Below are 20,354 nucleotides of genomic sequence, written 5' to 3' on the forward strand. Positions count from 1 at the left end.
TCACGGCGAATTGTCGATAAGCTTGGGGGTGTATGACTTCATTCTGTGTATTGCATTAGTGTATTGTTGAATTTTTCATTGTGAGTTATATTTGCTATGGCCAGATATAATATAGGAGCCATTTTGTAATTTAATTTATAATTTAAGCTGTAAATATATCACTCACTGCTATTGCGCCCTTGACATGTTGCAAGAATTCTCGGAACTGCTGAAGGACATTCTTCTACGTTCTCCATTTTTATGCTTGCTTTGATCTTGAGGTCTTGGGATAATTTTTGATCTCAGAGGTCTACCACGACTAGCATGAACTAGCTAACAATATTGTACGGGTTCGTCGTCTATATTGTCATACTAGACAAATCTAGCTAGTTCCTCGGTAGTGCAACACCACCGTAGCATACGCGTCGCTTGTGAATTCTGAGGATATTGACCTTTTGGATTCTGAGGATGTATCAGATCAGGAAGATCAGAAGTCTACACAGATCAGCGATAGAATACGAAAAAATTCGCCTTGTTCTGGACGCTCTGTCAATAATTATAGCGAAAGCTCGATGCGCCTCAATTCACGTCGGTAGCATCGCGGCATTGACATCATTTGTAGAACCCAATTAGAAGACACAAAAGATACAACTCCAATTCCATCTTCTCTTCAAATACAATAAAAAAAACGTATCAACTACCGTTCTAAACCGATGAGAACATTGACATTGGTAGAGGTCCAACCTAATGTACGTCCAATCTAAATCGGCTTCACTACCAAAAGGCGAAAATCTAATAAATACACAGCCGACACTCAAACAGTTTTATAGAAATCGATCCAACAATGATTTCTGTCACTGTTAAACCTCAAGGTTTTGTTGTGGTGCAAAATTTATGATTGTGCTAAAGATACTTCCTCACCACATCACCTCGAGATGGATCACCATAAACAAATTCATTGCTTTTAAAAGCTTATTTTAGTTTATAAGCCGATGAGACTAGGGGATATCTTTCCGCGCTTTGGGGTGCTATCAACTATGATAATTAAATTAACAGCAGCGTTTCACATTATCTCCAAAAGTAATTAAACACCATACTCAATCCCGTCTATAAACGGTGTTAATCAAATCAAAAGTAAAAATGACTTCTCGTATCCTTTGGGCAAATCCCATCCGATCTGTATCCCCACTACAAAGAAATATAGCAGGCATTTAGCTATATGCCAGACAGATTCTCACGCCAAAAAGAAATTACAGGATTGGATACATAATTGTGCTTATTTTTACACTTGTAAGATATTTTATTGCTATTCATTTTCCATTTGTATTGCTTATATACTCTCGTACGCTCGCGTATGGTCAGCGTAGCACAGCGTATAACACTTTTGTTTGCATTTTGCCCGATCCCGCTACAGGTCTACATATATTTCTGCCGTCCAAGCGAAGCCGTCTGCATCGGCACACTGTTCTCAATGTATTGGGACGCCATCGTCGCGCTCGGATCGGTTGCTTTGGTGCCGCTCTTGTGAGATCGTTTCATGCCACGCTTTCTATCGTGCCCGTTGGTGGCGGCCAGCGCTTCCAGCATCAGCCCATCCACCGTCTGCAAGCTCTGCGCGCGTTGCAACGACAGACGGAGCGGTTTCTTTGGCGGTGCGGGCCGTACACCGCCGGTATGTTTGCTTACCGGGCCGGACGGTTCCGAGGCGTATTGGTCGTTGGTGTCGGACTCAAAGTCCAAGCTTTTTACCGTGCGAATATCGCTCCGACGGCCAATCGTGGCTGTCTCGTGTGCGGTCGCCGCTACCAAACGCTTCCGTTCGCCATTCAAGTGTTCTACGCTACGGGCATGGTTGCGGCTGTGACTGTGCTGCAGCAATCGGTTCCGATCACAGTCGCTTTCGAGATCCGTGGTGCTGCGCTGCAGTTTCGCTCCGAACTGCTGCAGATAGCGTTCACGATCCTGTCGCCGTGTCTCACGTTCTCGCTTATCCCTTTCCTTGCGATTGTAGTACTGCGCGGTCAGGGAATCTCCCGCATTGCCATTGATGCTGATCTTGGACGATGAGAGTGAGTTTCGCAAGTTATACTTCAACACATCCGATCCTCCGTTCGTTAGTTCGCCATTGATTCGATCGCACTCCTTTATGATGGTGGTCGTTGTGACGTGTCCCGGGCTACCATTGCGCGGCGATGATCCCTTTTCGTCGATGTAATTGTATATGTGCGGCGGTTGCGGTGTTTTACCCTCCGGTGGCGTCGAAGGTGGTGACGTGATGCTGATCGAGGTGATGTGTGCACCGCCACTACCGTTCACTGCCACTCCGCTGCGAATCACTCCATTGTCTTTGGAACACAGCAACTCCCTCACCTGATCCTCCAGATACGATATTCGGTGCTGCAGTCGAACATTATCCGCCTGCGTTTGTTGCAGCGACTGATGGGCTAAGTGGTTCACGCCGGGTGCTTTCCTTGCGCGTGCCACAACCACCTCCGACTTGGAGTGGGACCCAATAGCACGGGCCATCTCTTCCCGATTGCGACCACCGATCGCTTTGCCGTTGATTTCAATGATGCGATCGCCTCGCTGAAGGCTTTCACCCTCCAGCACCCAGTCTACCCAAAAGCCGGGCTGCTCATTTCTGGTACTTGCGTTCCAGCGACCCGTCGACGCACGGATAGCAAGCAGGCTTAGGCTTGCACCCGATTGTAGCATCCCGTAGAGGGTGTTTGGTTCTTGCTTTGGTTTGTCTAGCCGTCCCTGCAGGGCCCGTGCTTCCTCGACCAGCGAAAGTAGCTGCAATTCTTCCCGCCCCAGCGCGTACTCCAGCTCGGCCTGCCGTATTCGTACATCGATATTGCTAAAAGAATACGAGAGGCGATTAGTTACGATTTTGAGGGGGGGCTTCATACCGCAACGTACTCCGTCACGTCGAGCTTCTCCAGTGCGGATTTTAGATTTTTAATCACATGTCGTTTGGTTTCGGCGTCTGATTTCAGCTTTGCCAGCCGCTGTTCGGCCACTGGTCGTTCCGTATCGTCCAACGGGGGCCCGGTCGGGCGTGGTAGCTTTCCCAGGCCGAGCTGTAACCGCAAACTGCAAGAGGAGCAACAATAGCGTGTTAAAAACCATTCTCTTGAAGAATCCCGCACCTTTTTGAAGGGATTTAGACTTACTTCTGTATAACAGCTTCTCGGTCTTGTAAAGCCGTTCGCAGTTCGCGTGAAGGTGGCGCTTCGGGTCTGGGGGATGAGCGAGCGGACAGAGACCCTCCCAGGGATGTTCCCTTTCTTCGTCTGGGTGTTCCTGCACACAGCGAAACCTCAATATTTGCCATCTGGAAGTGAAGTGAAGGTATTATTATAATGTTTAAGAAGAGTTGTCGTTTGTGTTTATACTGTTACCTTTGCTTCTAAAGTTTCCAATTGCGACATTCTGGGGGGATGTTGTTGTGATTTGCCTTGCGACGGAAGAATGGTCTGTGAAGGAAGGAAAGCAGAGAATTGTTAATGATATATCGCATTGAATTCTTTATATGCTCTAAGTCTATCAAGTACATTCCTTAACGTTCAAACCCACAATTAATAGCCGTTGCCGTCAGATCACGGACGATTTACGTGGCTACATCCTAACATCGCTGAGGTGCGCTAACAAATAGCAAAACAGAGCTCACTCGTGCACATGGAATAATACTAATGATGCACCAGTTGTGGCAAACAAATAAATGCACTATCGTTACATAACGCCACCTACCACCTATGTGGAGGCCCTTTTTGCTATTCAAAGCAGCTACTCTCCTGCAAATGGCATAATGTAACTGCTCCGGGGTGGAATAACAACAAGCTTGCACTTTATATTTCCTGCCCTCGCGCACACACAAATACACCATTTTGATGACGAACCGCGACCGAGATCGATCGGCGCGGTCCATCATTTGTACGAATTAAACGTGCAGCGCGCAGGTAAGTGTCGGTCCCACGCCTGACGGGTCGATCTGATCTTCCATTCCGTCTCTCCAGTAAGCCCAGCAGCAGCAGTCGCTAATTTGGCTTCTGGTTGTGATCAAGCGGTTTGGCATAAAGCTTTTTCCGTCTTTCTAATGCTTCAAATAAATTCATCACGTTCACCCGAACTAACGAACTAACGTTACGCTCGCTGCAATAAGATCACACCACGCGCCGGGTCCCGCACAAAAGCAGCCACACACACACCGCGAGATGGTAACTCTTCAGCATCACTTTCGAAATCATAAACCACACATTTTCACCATCGCGCGGTCGGATTAGACACGGTCGGGATCTGTTTCGGCCACGGTTGTATCTCAGGCGTACTTTTTTTATTTCCATAATTGTATCTCTTCGCGTCTGCGGTCGGATGTTCGTCAAGCGTACACACTCATCGGACAAGAATGTGTCAACCCGGCAACTTTCCCCTCGAACGTTCGCCAACACCGCTTTATCATTTATCATCTTTCCGAACGGGCGTATAATCAATCATCATTGCCCCCGAGGGGAAGTGTTGCTGAGCCCTAGCACGGGTTGATTCATACAGTATCGCCATACCCGACACCGTCGAGGTGTTCGAGCGGATGAATATAAAACTGATGATTAAGGGGTAACCCTTTTTGCATAAATGCGAAAGAGAGAGAGAAAATGTGCAAACTGCTACAACAATCCAATCAGTTGAGACACGTTAATACCCTCTAGGAACTATCAAATACGATAACGAAAATAAAACGAATCGTCACCATGTCTCAGATTTCATGTTAATAGAAACGATCTTCAAAATAACGATCTTCAGCTCAACTGCTGCGGAAAAAACCAAGCTGGCGGACACTTACCATCGAAGAAGAACGTTCATTCAGAAATGCTCTCGGAATGGCTGCTGGCGAATGACTAACGACGATGGTTCCGGATTCCATCACGACGCTATCATGATGGGGATCGGCTAAATGGTGCGACACCGACAAAGTGTTATTGAACAGCTGTTGGTGATCTGAAGTTGAGAAAAAGAAATAAAGGAAAAATTTAAATTAGTCCGTAAATTTATTGATGATTATCGCTTCAATATGTCAGAATAAAAAATAGCTTCAATACAAGAGTTCAAGCTCGAGTTCAAGTGGGCAAGTCGAATCTATTTACATATTATTTTTAAGTCGAACTGCGATTTTGAAGTTGATCTTGTCCAGGATTAAGATCTTTCAACTGAATCATGCTTTTCTTTGTTCTTCTTTTTCTTCTTCTTCTTTTCTGTCATTTCTTCTGCCAGGACCTGCCCTTTCTGACAGGTGTGACTTTATTTACCCGTAACTGGATAGCCAGTCCTGCGTACGGGGGGGTTGATCAGGATGAGATTTTGGTCCGGTCCGTTCGTGTAAAGACCGCAAAATCATACACTTTGTCAAAATCTTTGCCACAAAAAAAACTTTCAAAAAGAGGAAGCGTTCCAAATATATCAGTAAAAGCATAAAAAAATGATACAAGTTTCATTTCAAAACCCCGGTACGCTTCCAATTCCAATTTGCTGATGTCTTGATGATGCTGAGTTCTTAGTGTAACGACCTTCAACAAGGCTCATAATATATCTGTCACAATACAAGGTTCTTAGATTCAACTGGCAAATTCTGAGCCATGGCAAGGATTTTGTGGAAGTTGAAATATAATTTTCCAAGAAAGATATCTAAAATCCTTGACATTTTCTTCTGGATCTCCTCGTCAAAGGGAAGTTTGATTCGACTCAAAAAGCTTTTCCCCAACTAGCAAAACATTGAAAAGGGCTTTACTTATTAATATTTTGTACACACTGTTAAGGATTGAGATAGGATCGGCCTGAAGTGGCCAAGCGGAATATGTAAACGGCGCTCACGAGCGAACCCGAATGGGAATAGAATTAAGAATAGCGATTAAGAGAAATATAGATTAGTAGTGCTTTAGAACTAAACCGAAACGAACGCCAATTTAATTCTTGCTTACAATTTTCGTTAACACACACAATGACTTGTTTTTGTCAGTTGAACATCAAAAAACCCTGTATACAATACCCTTACACTATCGGTCAGAAATTAGTATCAAAACGTGCTGTCAAATGATAAAATTCTAGACATGGGAGCAGGAATGTTCCGGATGATATTTCATGAAAGTCCGCCATTACTACCACTGGTCTACTGATCTAAGACTAACTCCACTAAGATTAAAAAACAACTTAAAGCATGACTGAAAGTAAAAACAGAACGCAAATCATAAGTATAATTATACGCCCTACAGTACGTCGTTTAAAATGATAGCTACAGATAGATAGTTCTTTATCTGTAGCTGCACGAAACGTAGGCGTGCTTTAAGCAAACTATTATTATCACTCTGCATAAAATAACACATAATTAAAATATAACACATATAATCAGTCGTCCAGGTTGTGTTACACTCCTTTGATGTTCACGCTCTGTTCTGTTTCGCACATAATCGTTTGTGCATTCTCAAGCAAGCGATACGACGATTTAGATAATTCCTCAACCCATGCGAGCCATCATCACCCGCCCGCCGCATTGTATAACATATCTCAACAAAAGGTTCTACTGCCAACCGGCCCGAAAAGAAAGCAGAAGCAGAAAGAAACCCTCATAAGAAACCTAAGAAACATCACGCCTAATGCATGTGCCGATCCCGAAGTAACGATCCGATGCGCTCCAGTTTGCACACATAATTTGCCTCCAATTTGCTTCGCCAAAATACAAAAAATTAACTACCATCCCATCCCAAGCAAAAAGCCACTATCAGCACCCTTTCGACGTGCCGTGGTGTTTACCCACATGCCTCATGTGATATAATGCATCGCAGAAATTGCTCTTCTTTTCGAATTGCCCACCGTACCCACCTGGAGTGTGGTGTGGTGGTGGTGGTGTTTCGTCATCGGGGGTCTGGTGTGCGATCACATACGCCCGAAAACATAAGACATAACCGTCAAACGCGGTGCACAGTGAACTACACGCAATAATGCTACAATCGGCCGTACGATAGAACCAGGGTGTACGTGCGCGCGTACTTGCTACGCGGAGAACGTGAATGGTGGTGATCGTTGCAGTTTAACGATTAACAGCACGTAAATAAATAAAGACATTTCTCATTAAAGAAGGGTTGCAGCTGCGCGTTCGATCGTGCTGTTAATTATGAAGACACCCTTTGAAGATCAGGTGGTGTTACTCAGCGAACGATCAACAATAAGAATTGATCGATTATTCTTTATAAATTAATTAATATATCAAAAAAAACGAAAAAAATGATGAAAATATTGTAATGTTATTGAAACTAAATAGAACATTTCTAATAAAGATCATTATTTTAATTTGATGTTTCAGGAAGTTGTGGACTTTAATAAACTCCTTTAAACTTCAAGAGATAAGAGTGCTCACATCTCAAATGGACATACTCATTAAAGATCAATACAATCGTTGAAGCGTAATTTTCAAAATTTATCCACAATAATATTTAATTCAATTTAATATTTAATTCAACGTACAACGTTTAACTACTCAACTCTACTGACAGATATATATTTTTTTGTGCTACCTTCTACGCCTTTATATTCACTTTATATCGGTCCGGCAGTTTTCTCACTTTCGCAACTTAACAAGGCCCGCGACTGTTTAATTGACCTTTACTTTCCGCGTGTCTCGCGTGATCGCAACGGCTAAGATGTTCCGTTTTGCCCCCTACCCCCCTGGCCCCTACAATATCTCCCCCCGGACCAAACACTATTGGCCTTCGCGCTTTTCGGTAGTTTTTAGTAGACAGGGAACAGCAAACAAAAAAAAAACTGAAGGAAACGACCCACCTATTAGGAGCTCGTGAAAACTGAAATGAAAGAGAAATTTATTTTTAAAGCAGCTCTATCGAAAGTGCGGCAAAGTTTTCTAGTAATCAGGCTTGTGGCTTTTTTTTACTTTACTTTTCCTTACTTCTCCCCCTCACGACGCTGTTACTATATTTTATTTCGATAGCAGATCTTATCCCATCCGGATGGGAAGTACACCGACGCAATTCCGGTTCGCCAAGCTAATGAGCCCGCCGATACTGGCCAAAGGTGATAATTTCTTTATGAAACCTTATTGCTACGCACAACCCCGGGGTTTTTTGGTGAAATACTTTAAGCAAGGGAAAACGGCCCAAATCGACGGCCAAGACGCGCGCTGCGAACGCCGGCTTTTGGCTGAGCCGTTCATCAACACCATCGCGGGCACCATATTGCTAACCGATTCGCACCTGGGACCCCTCCAACAAAAAAACCGTCCGACCAACGAGGCATTTCCTGCCACACTCAAATTACTGGTTCGATCGAACGAACAAAGTTCGATCGTATTCCAATCTCTTGTTTGCGTTATTTATTTTCCTACACTTCCCAATCCGCTGGTGTGTGTCCCCTGGTTCCCTGCAGGCGAACCCATTACGAGGGCATTAAATTCTATTGCACTAAATTTTCGGACCCAATGTCCAGCGTTATCTTGCATGTCCGATCTCTTCACACACACACACACACACTCACTGACCCCGGATGTTTTCGGTTCTTTTTTTATCTTACTCCTCAACACATTGCGGTGCCTTCAACACCACATGGAGGTTGTCTGCTGGATGTTGTTTTTTTTTGTTCTGTTGCCCACGTTGGCCCGCGAGTCGATAGAACCATCCTCAAACACATCATGCCGGTTTCGGCCGGGTGGCTTTAAGGTCCCGCATAAAGCAAACGTAGAACGCGGCGCATGGTCTTATTGCTGCTCTGCTCACGGAACCGTGTCGCCCGCCACGGAGTGCGATTCTTGCCGACGGATGAACGCTTCTTATGTATTATGAATGTTTCTTTGTTAGTTTCTTTCCTTTTTTATTATTATTGTTTTTGCCACGGCTCTCCTATCGCATTTACTCCCTTACATACCCTTGGATATGCCTCAGTTCCCGACTCGCAATACAGCCTGGTCGGTCCTTTACATCCTGTACGCGAGAGAGTCTCGCATCAGTGACCGAAGGTGAAGAAGCTTGTGCATGGAAGCAACATTTAAACTTCATTCACACAGGGAGTTTGCCCCCTGGCACGCAATTCTCCAATCAACCAACCGAAGAACTGAGGGCTTTACGGTTGGTTTGACAGAACACCGCAGACCACTGACAGCGACCGCTGGTAGTGACGACTTGGCTCACAACTTCACTAGCAAAACCCCTCTTTTGGGAGCCATTTTGGATTAACCGCAGCGCTCCCGGTGGGGAGGCAAGTGCTTTTGTTGGAATAATTGTGTGAATTCTCGGCCCTCTCGGCCTCTTCTCCAGCAGCGCACTTCCTAGCAAACATTGTGGTCGGACCACTTTTGATGGTTGTGGTCCAGAGAACGGTATACACGGGTCCGGGTGTAACTTCCGGTCCACGACGGTACGGAACGGATCGTTCGAAGTTTTTTAGCGTTTCACCACCTCGTCGAACGTTGTAAATCCCGCAGGTCGCTTAATGTCGCCAAAGGTTCTTTACACCCTTTTGGAACCACGTAACCTAGTTTCCGGTGGGGAGAGGGTCCCTCAATCCGCGGATTCCTTACAGCTCGTGGTTCAATTGCTGCGAAATACGTACTGCCGGAATTTTATGTCCCATAAATACCGATAAGGGTCAACCTTCATTAAACTGAACATTCCTATTCGTTAGCAACGAAATATGCTGCCATGGGGAGGAATAGTGGGCACACGCGTCAACACGATAAAAATAAATTAATGGTAACGAATGTCAAATGGTGGCATGTAGCAGCGAACCAAATTTGGGACACTGAGGCTTAGTTGTCTTGACTGAGTTCTTACTTGGCCGATTAGTTGTGGAGGTATTCCAGAGGTTCCAGAGTAGTCTCACTTGGCCGATTAGTTGAGGAGGTATTCCAGAGATTCCAGAGAAGTCTCACTTGGCCGATTAGTTGAGAAGGTATTCCAGAAGTTCCAGAGTAGTCTCACTTGGCCGATTAGTTGAGAAGGTATTCCAGAAGTTCCAGAGTAGTCTCACTTGGCCGATTAGTTGAGGAGGTATTCCAGAGATTCCAGAGTAGTCTCACTTGGCCGATTAGTTATGGAGGTATTCCAGAGGTTCCAGAGTAGTCTTCTTACAGCCACCTTCATAATTATTCCTACACGCACCAATACTCGGTTTGATGTAGGAGAGTTCCCTAGAACAACCCAGGCTATTGATCAGCATTCATTTATGACGCCTTCTTCGCCCGAACACCCATAAAACCGAATGGCCAAGTGTAGAGCGTACCGTGCAGAGCTTGTTTCTAACAATTATATTTTGCTCATAGGCGAGCTTACCACGCATGCTCACCCCCGGATCACAGGCTTTATGGCGCGTGAACCGGCCTGAAAAAATTCTTAGCACATTCTCGCCCAGACCCCACTGAAAAGGATTAGCAATGATTCATTTCGTTTCCGCGTGTAACGGAGCAGGGTTGCCATTAAAAAACCTTGCCGTCTTGTTCACAGCCGGCGAAGGTCACAGGCAACAAAATCCTTCATCTAGAACTGGCGCTGGACGGGGGGAATGAATTGGAACACGTAGCCTAACAGACATTCCGTTCTTGATCATTCCGTTCTAAAACCGGTACGCATAATTCATAGCGAGAAAGGATCGCTTTAAAACCGATTGGCAAACAATTAGAGTGTGTAACGCTGTTGAAACGATCGCGACCGGATAACGCACTTGTGCAGGACCCGCGACAATCCCGGGGAAACGTTCATTGTCCGTCGATTAGCGGAGACCCATAAAGACAGGGGAGGGTGATTTTTGTAACTTCCTCCTATTCAATTTTTTCATTTCCCCTCCTGGTACAAGGTCGTAACGCATCATTCAGTCGGTCCACTCGGTGTTACTTTCGACTGTCCCCTACCCTTCGGTTGGAATATTTATTATCGAAAAGCCAGCCAGCACGATAAATCACTGTACGTGGAGGAGACCCTTTTGAGTCAAGCTCGTCGGCCACCGGGCAATAGAAATAGAGAGGGCGAAACAAAAACCTCCCCCCTTGAACGAAACGGACCGCGTGTGTACGACTCCCTTTCGGCAGGGTTCTCCGATTGCGCTGATGCATGAACTTGACCACAACTTGCAGTCCGCCGGTGCAGCCAAACCAAAAACACAAAGGGCACCGGCAAAGACGTTACGCATGATTTCGCCTTTCCGTTTCCACCCGGAGGGCCTCCGGAGGGCTTCGCTATCTTGCATTGTCCAGCGCTGGTGGATGGATCCGCTCAACCAAGGCCGGGTTGCCGGTTAATGCCGAGGTTGATAAACGCATCCGGACCAACCGATCGATTCCCACCCCTCGCGGACCACAACCAAAACGGACGCAAAGGTGCATGGCACGGTAATCGGAAGGTAAAAACTAATTTTTGACGATCTTTCACAAACACTTTAATGGAAGGGAGGACGGGATGCCGACCGCTAATGCGCTTACCGCGTGCATAGTGCAGCGGTGTGGTCACGCACCGGTGCATTGCGATGCTGCAAACCTTCGTTGCGGTGGGAATTGCACCGTATGACACAGAACGATACACCGGCAATTATGCGTTAGCCGGATGATGAACGATGCTTCCACACGGCACGGAAACATAACGATCATATTAATTAAGGGTATATTTCAGTTCGTTTGTTCGTTTGATGGCTCGAACTAAAATGTATTCCATTCCTTTCCATTTTTAAATCTTACTTTCAAAGCTGCTAAATATACGTAGAAGTTAAAAATTTTAGTTCTATAACTTCATTAACTTTAACTATTTTTACATTAACTTTAAACTTATTAATTTAATTTAGTTAATTTTAATTTAATTAATTTTATTCAGTTTCTTGTGTTTTATGCAAATGATTCTAGTTTTGATGTGTTGTTATTGGTTTCATCTTTCACTGTCTATTTATTTCATCACATATTTTCTATCACAGTCTATTTTACAGTCTCTTTTGATCTATTTATTTTTTATTCTGAAAGTTATAATTGGGTGTAAAGGATTTAAAGATAACTTCGAGTTTTTATTTACTTTTTTACTTTTTCTACGTTTTTAAGTCGATCCTACATGCTTGTTTTATTATATTGTTCATATTCTATGTTTTATATGATTAGGTTTAATATGTTTTTGTAGCTTTCAATTGTTTTATTAATTTTATAGGTTATTGTTCTCTTCCTTTACTTTTTTTTATATTATTTCTATCAAGTTTTAAACCTTTAAAAGTGTTTTCAATACTGCTTTCTTTTTTTGATTTTGTTCCTTATTGTTCTCTCTTTTAGACTTGTTCTCAAATGATCTGTTAGTTACTGTTTATTATGCAAAGTGCATCAAGCTTACTGTATTGTATTTTTAACATACAGAAAAAGTCAGAATTAACTCTTTTTTGATTCTCTTTTGAGAAAAGAGTCCAAAATTGATTACACAAAACAAAACGTAAATCACAACTCTAACATTCCATCATGCCTAAACGCGAAAAATCGTAACCATAACGCGCGTTGACAGCATTGATTCAATCAATTCCAAGCATGCACCAGACCACATTACATATTCCAATACCATTTCGAATTTTTAGCTCAGCTCGGCGTCATTAACGTTATTATTATTATGCTGGAACGTAACAAAAACCCACGACCTTGGTTTATTTTTGCGCTGCTTCCCCGCTAAACAAACACATCCTCTTCTTTCCATTGTCCGGAGTCGGTGCAAAATTGTGTGGATATATCTAACCGAAAAATGACAGCTGACAAAAGGGCAGTGCGAACTCTGTTTTCACCCACGAAGCAACACAGCCCCCGACATTATTTTGCGCAGGCGGAATATGAATAAGACAAATGGATTAATTTGTGCTAAAAACAAAAGCGAACTCCATCTAAGGTCAAGCTAATCTGAGCGATGTGGAGCGAAGAGTTGTCCGACCGGGGTCTGAGCTCAAATTCGCACATAAAGCATACCGGGGGCGAACAGGAAGTCCGCTGATGGAAGGTTGACAAATTTAATCTCGCTATCGCGTCATGTCATGAGAGTTGGAGTAAATTTGTATATACCTCGGATACCTGGGGAACACTGACTGCTTGTATCTGGTAGAATCATTCATTGTCCAATTGAAATAAAATTCCCAAACGATGTTTTAAAACTTGCTCACTGTCTTCTTGAACCTCCCACAACAGCAAGTATTCCTGTCTTCGTTCGTAATGCACGAAATCATAAATCAGATCGCTTGGTGCCACCTTGACGTACTGCTGCCTATATTCGTTTTGTTTTACTTTTTTCCAAATCATTTTAATGATCTGTATACACACCGTGTAAACAATTGCAACAAATCAAAACGTGCTGTAGGTAAACGAAGGAATGTGGTGTAGAAAAAAAAGCGAAACGAAAGAAAAAAACATTACCACCCAAACACACGCATCGTGGCATTAGCATCGGCACGAGCACTTCGCACCCTGTGCCGCGCACACGCCGTAACAATGGTGCGCCGTAAGTTATGCGCAAACGGAGCACAAAAGAAAGAAAGACAACAAAACACAATCATCCCAAACATACACACCCCCGAAACGCAGACCGCGCGCGCGTATATGCATAACAGCTTGGGGAATAAGAAACGACTGCAATATGCAATATGTGGCAGGCTAGAGCACACGGCCGATCGTCATCGTCGTGATGCCCGGCTCGAGATCCGCTCCGGCTTACACGAGACACACACCGATCGTTAATCGCCGTTGAGTTCCCCACGCTACAATAACTACAATTATAAATGCAATTTACCCGCGAACGTTCCACAGCCTAACGTGCATTAGGCAAACTGATGGCTGATGGAGTATGGCGATTGGGTGCGTCTTTGTGCATACTTCAGCCTAAGAGCTCGGGAGCACCACAAGGCAAGGCAAGTAGCCGCACAAAGATGGGAAATCCAGGGCCCAACACACTTCCAGTCGTATCAGGCGATGGTGCGCCCAAGATCACTGCGACAACACTAAGGATGGACGGCATTCAAATGGTGGTGGCAATTTTACTGTCACACTCGTGGGCTCGTGCCTTAAGAGTCATCGAGGTCGTATGTTGGAGCTACCTGGAGCAATCTGGATCAATTGGTCTGGGCTGTTTCATTAGCCCCCGGGGTGGGATGCGGTCACACCGGTAATGGGACACAAGTGTTTAAAAAGGTCGGGCTACATACGGTACGAGAAATCTTCCCAGTTCCAACCACTTGGGGCTAGCATCTCTTTAGCACCTCCTCGATCGATCTTAGACCTGGTCTCGAAGCGCTGGTCGAGAGGAACCGGATTTGCTTTCTCTCTGTCTCGAGATCGATACCCGCCAATGATGCCGTTGGTTAGTGATTAGCGTTTCAAGGTTAACCATCATCCATCCGATCCGACATCCGGCCGATTACTCGTCGAACGTCCTTCGACTGCGAGTGCCCTCGCTTCCACCGGCTTCCAAGGCGCTCATCAAGGAGACCCCATCAGCGATAAATGCGTCAGTGTGTCATTGCATATTTATTAGCGATCGAATGACTATTGGAATCTACGCCTCGGGACCGGTTTTAGATGTACCGGATGGATCAATTCCGTTTGTTGGACCCCGCATACCACATGCCTCTGTACCGTTGTTAAGGGGAATTAGTTGCCATTAGACGGACAACTATTGTTGCTGTTGCCAGCTTGCACTCCGGTTTAGTTTTTCTTTGCTTGTTTAATGTTGTTGAGAAGAGTTACTTATATGACTGTTCAGTAAAGAGTTCTTAGAATCATTACTCGACTTTCAAGATATTATTCAACTACAGCAGGCCCTATTCGTGTTAGGTGTGCCGACCCCTGATCTACAGTGATTCAAATACATCAAAATATTGCAAACAAAATATCACAAAATTCTTTAATCTCTCAATGGTTTTGATTGTCTAATGACTTCAATTTTTATTCTTGGAAGAATGCCATCCATTCTCGAAAGAATTACGGTTTTGAGGAATATCTGTACATTTATATACTGATTATAATGAAAAGTTAAAGAGACCAGGAGAATAATACCACAAGATTTTAAAGATTCAAGGATCTCTTGAGGTTTAGAAGTTCTTGAACCTTTGATATTCATAAATCTCCAGATTAGTCACGTGTCTTCATAGCCGATATCCAAATATTCAATTTCAAGCAGATTCATTCAGATCTATGTCAAAAATGTAACCAAACTCTTAATAATTGGCAATTTCTACAGGTTCTCGGATCATTCGCATTTATAATCGATTGCCGAAGGACCGCTCAAACATCCATTTGAATTTGAACAGAATTTGACATTCAATCACGCACATTCGTCAGATATTTCACTAAATCCACCGAAAAAACCTTCAAACTATACATACGGACACGTCCCATCAGTATCACACGATGTCATCGGAGCGATTTGTGGTAGTCTGGAAATAAGTGCGCACCTCCACCCATCGGTCCCATAATCGACGATCCATTACAGTCAATCGACATATTTTTTATGGCTTCATTAAATTCCGAACCCGGCCAACACATGTGTGTGCGCTTCCACAAACCCATCCCCTTTCGGTCGGACCTCTGAACGGCACCGGCCATTCGTGCGTTGAATTCATAAAACCCTGCAGTACTGGGCCGCGCAGAGTTTTCGCATGATTTATCACACATGTCGGGCATGTCCGATCCAAACCCGCTTCAAATCTTTGAATTCCGATAAAAGCTGGCCGGGCGTCTCCGTCTCCGTTCCGTCCTTACTTTCCACGGGGATTACCCGGGGAGTTTATGGTTTTTTGTTCGCTGTGTTTATTCACCCTGTTTTTTGCCCGGCAAGAAATGCAAACAAAAAATACATTGGGAGTAACAACAAACAAACACTTGGGAAGGCAACTAAATCTCGGAGGTTCCTGGCCCCATGCGAAGAATCCAGGCTGGTGGTGGCTAGTGTGTTTCTGATAATTGTACATATGACCCAATTGTTCGATGATCAGATCGTAATCTGCTGTGCGAGCTGTGTTTGCCTGCCAGAAACGCTTGTCCGTGTCCGAGTCGACTCCACATCGGTGGAAACTGTGCTTTTCTTCTGATCGCGCATTGAAATTGGCTGCCTTTTTCCGCTACGCGCCTTTTCGCCGATCGAATCGTCGATCGTGTGTGATCGATACGAATGTGTAAAAAGAAAGCACCATTTTTTTTGCGCTTCTTTCCCATCGTTGATCTTCTGGGGGTAAAGCTGTCTGTCTGTCGGTAAGATGCGTGCTTTTTTGTTGCTGGTGCTGTTGGCTTTCTGCTGATGTTTCGCATTGAAACGTAACATAACGTTACATGCGCACCGCTGGCTCGTCAGCGGCTCAGGCTTCAATTACTGCAACAACACACAGGCGTCGACTCATCAGGCCGGGTCAACCTGCTTAGCTGCCGTCTGCTGGTCGCAAAAGGGGCTCGAAGCGTGCGTACCAAAGCGGGAGAAGTGGCTTTGTTATTGTTATGTTTCGTACGTACCCACCAACACACCCCGTTGCCCGTGTGTTGCTTTCTGCTCCACCGGCATCTTCATATCTTCCCATCGGTACCGATCGAAACAGATCACTTTTCCCTTGGCTTTTCGGTACTGTTTTCACTCAACCGATGAGAGGCTCAATTTCACATTCTTGCCCCGTTCGCATCCGTGATTGTCCGTGACTCACTCTAGTGACGCGCCCGCAACAGCTGAACCTCCCCTTTCAGAGCCTAGACAATAGCGCTGTTCCGGCTGTGATTCAAACGGGCGCACAAGAGCCCAAAACCCTTCGGGCAATTTCGTCCCACACCCTTTTCCCTTACGGTTTCATAAGCCACCCTCCCTCGCTCGGTTCGTCCGGTGACTCCCGGCAAGGTGGCAAAAATAATTCGTCTGGTCTGGGGCACGCTGCCGGACGAGATTGTCCGCCGATTGTGCAATACCGCGGCGCGGTAAACCCAAAAAGGAAAAAAAACCACTCGCATTCAAGGCGGAATCTTTCGAGCCGGAATTCGGCAAAGTTGCGGTGCTTTTACCGCGGGCCGGCCGGGAAGTTCAACAATACGTTCGCACTAATTTTAAGGTGTGCCAAAACGATGAATGGACCGGCCTGTGTGTGTCTTCCGCTTTCCAGATGCGAAATCGCCGTCTCATTCCGGCGTCTCCTACCCCATTCGCGGCCAGCAAAAAAAAACCATCAACGACACTAAAATGGAAATATGATCCCTCCCCGGGGCTTGCGTACAATCGACACTAATCGGTGATGGCACTGTTTAACATTACAACTGCTTTGTACCGAACGGCGCGACGACAAGACGTTTTGCGTTATGAGCGCGGCCTTGTGTGTGCTTTTTTCTTTGGACCTTGTTTTTTGATCGACACTTTTGTCGACTCGATCGTTACCGTTTAACAAAGGCCCATTTCGCTGCCTTCGAAGGTCATTTTAAATTATTAGCTTTCTTTCTGTAACGCGCCACGGGTTGATGATAATGGGGTAAAGGTACAGTGTACGATCTGAATTAATGAATAGGCATGAGTTTGCCCAGTACCACACATACTTTGTGTGTAACATCTGCCCTAAAACAACAGAAACCGTTTATGGAAAAAACACACACGGATGAATTAATGTCGGCAATAAGGCACGTGTCTTTGTGCACTAGCCTAAATAGAGCGCAAATAGTGGTGCAGAAGTGCAGAACTTCACGAATAAAACGACTTCAAATTAATTGCTACCTTAACAAAGGATTTACAATGTAAGTTTCCAAGGATTTGCCTTAAAACTTTAGGACTAAGGAATTGAGGATAATTGTTACCTAATTATTATTCAAACGATTGTCCCCGAGAAACTATAACTTTTGCTCGAATTGCTGATATATTATCGGCTATTCTCGAGTTCAAGAATGAATAGAGGAATTGTATGACTAATCGACTCGAATAAAACGAAGCGGATTATGGCATACTGACACAATTCGTGTAGTTTTGTAAATAGAATTGAAGCTATTATTAGTCAAATCTCAATTTTTTTTTAATAAAATCCGTTAAATTTTGCTTTTATAAAAATTACTGTCGGTAAAAAAATCCTCCAACTGTCGAAATAAGCGTAAAAATATCAATTATTAATGTGCTCCGTAATGCGAACAGAATAAATCGATCCCCGAATACTGAATATAAACGATATTATAAAGTGAATTCGAGTTACGCATTCAGGATCAATCCAGACAGGTCGAATGGTGCCTATTTTGAAAAATAATAGCCATGGATTGGAGCGAATTCTCATCTACCATCCTCCAAATAGTTGTTCACCGGAGCAACATATCATGTGACATTTTAATGATGGAATATTACTGACTTGTATTAAAACACCTTTTGTATCCTCCTCGCAAGAAAATAATAAAGAATACACAGTCAATCAATGTAATTGCAAATTTGACCACTCGGCTCATAATATGCGACCCTATTCTAGATCCCACCATAATGTAGAATCCCGCCCATGACATTCCTCCAGCTAATGTTACTCTTCTGCTGGGTGGAATTTAATTTGTAGAACCATTAATAACTAAATACATTGTTCTTCTCAAATTTGGAATTAATTATTTATCCTCTTCGATATTGTCCTTTTTGTTTGCTTGTTTGTTCCAAATGTTTCACATCCAACAAAATTAAATGTAAACTAGTTTTTTCACCCAAATTTTAGCAAATTTATGTTCCTCACCTTTCGCACGAGGCCTTTACAGAACAAACATCACAAACATCTGGGAAGAATGATTCTTAACCTTCTTAACCGCAAACAATCGCAATCTTCCTCTTCTCACGCTACGGATACGATAATGCAACAAAGCAGACCAAACCCTAATCGGTTCAACTTTGGCCGCTTTGACGAAACGCCCCCCACCCCCGGGCGAGAAATAATGTTCTTAATCCCGCACAAAACATACGCCGACCCCCTTGAGAAACATAAACAATCAGCTGAGACAATAGGGTCGGGGCAAACAACAATTCGCCTACCGCCACATCCCGTGTCACACCAAGCCGTTCTCACACAGCAAAGAAAAAGGAATAATGGCAAAGGAAAAACGCATAAAATGCAGGAAAATGTGCATCGGTGCACCGCACACTGCGCCAGCGATCGAGACGGGTCCAACAATGTTCAAACAACCATTTCGACCTGATCGATGTGGAATGCGCGAGGAATGCGAAAAGTAAGAAGATCCCTTTCCCAAAGCCTTCCAAAGAACAAGCTACGGCAAAACATGACACGCTCGGGCTATGCGCATGCCGTTGTTTCTGTGTGTCGCATGCGTGTTCATCTTCACCGTGGCTCACCCTCAACGGACGAAAGCGAAGAAAGAATGAAAGCCCAAACGGTTTTACGTCCCGGCAGGAACAAATGAGCAAAGAAAAAAGGAAGTTGTCGTTAACAGAAACGGACGCTTGGGTTAAAAGGAAGTGCGAGCGCTTGTGAACAAATGACGCACTCGTTAAGTTTCTACCAAACATAAGAAGGATATTCCATCATTGAAACCATTTTATACATAAAACTGTTCTCCTACTTACCGTCCAGAAGATTTCAAACGTGCATGATGGTCCCTCGGCTCGATGATGGTTGAAGATTTCTTTCCATTGCAGCAACCAAACGTACAATTCACGACGCAAATGTCACTAAACACCTTCACTGCACTGCATTCCCAAACATTCCCACACCGATTTGGTTTCCCCCTCTGATCACCGTTCCACAACGTTTGATAAACTGCCCTCTGCTTTTTTTTCTCTCACACACGATGCACATGCACTGGGCGTTGTTGTTGATTCTTTTGCTTCTCGCGCACCAAACCACACACCGGAAGAAGCTGGGTTTCCTCCACGCGCAAACGAACGTTATAAAATTAAACATCCACAGCCAAGTCTAACAACGCTTTCGATCAACATTCGATCTTCACTGGCACTGGCACGGACTCACAATGTGTCGTTGCCGAGAAAGCGAACGTTCTGCGTTTAATTCACGGACCACAAACGCTGACACACACGCGCTACGGTTGAATTTCGGTTTTGAAATGGAAACCGTTCGAAGCGCGAACGTATTTTTCCCCTCTTGCGTAGTCAAACGCATTGCGCACTCTGGGATAGTGTGAAGTAACCGTCGGACATAATATTTTGTTTTGTTAGGAGGCTACCAATTGCTTATTTAAAAGAGTAGTTAAATTACGTCCTTTATGTTTCCTTTCTCTATTTTTTAAATCTGTATTCGAATGTTAGTACATATAACTGTTGTACTTTGATGTGCTAGATTAGATTATATGTTTTAGAAATTTGTCAAAATTAACCACTCAGGAAGGATAACAAAGGGGATCTCTCTCTAGGGGCACTAGTCCTCTTTGGTGACTTGGGACT

General features: G+C 44.3%; 1 protein-coding gene across 1 annotated transcript; it reads right to left on the reverse strand.

Annotated features, from left to right (window-relative positions):
* Window positions 1–1,249: 1,249 nt before the first annotated feature.
* Window positions 1,250–20,033, reverse strand: LOC128301519 (uncharacterized). The gene is made up of 6 exons (XM_053038050.1): window positions 19,521–20,033; window positions 4,820–4,974; window positions 3,384–3,458; window positions 3,156–3,316; window positions 2,902–3,075; window positions 1,250–2,839 (listed from the first exon to the last, which is right to left on the reverse strand). The coding sequence occupies exons 2-6, from the start codon at window positions 4,898–4,900 to the stop codon at window positions 1,396–1,398; spliced, it is 1,935 nt and encodes a 644-aa protein (XP_052894010.1). The 5' UTR covers window positions 4,901–4,974; window positions 19,521–20,033; the 3' UTR covers window positions 1,250–1,395.
* Between the last annotated feature and the right edge of the window lie 321 nt (window positions 20,034–20,354).

This window comes from Anopheles moucheti, chromosome 3 (genome assembly GCF_943734755.1).
Source record: "Anopheles moucheti chromosome 3, idAnoMoucSN_F20_07, whole genome shotgun sequence".
Lineage (NCBI taxonomy): Eukaryota > Metazoa > Arthropoda > Insecta > Diptera > Culicidae > Anopheles > Anopheles moucheti.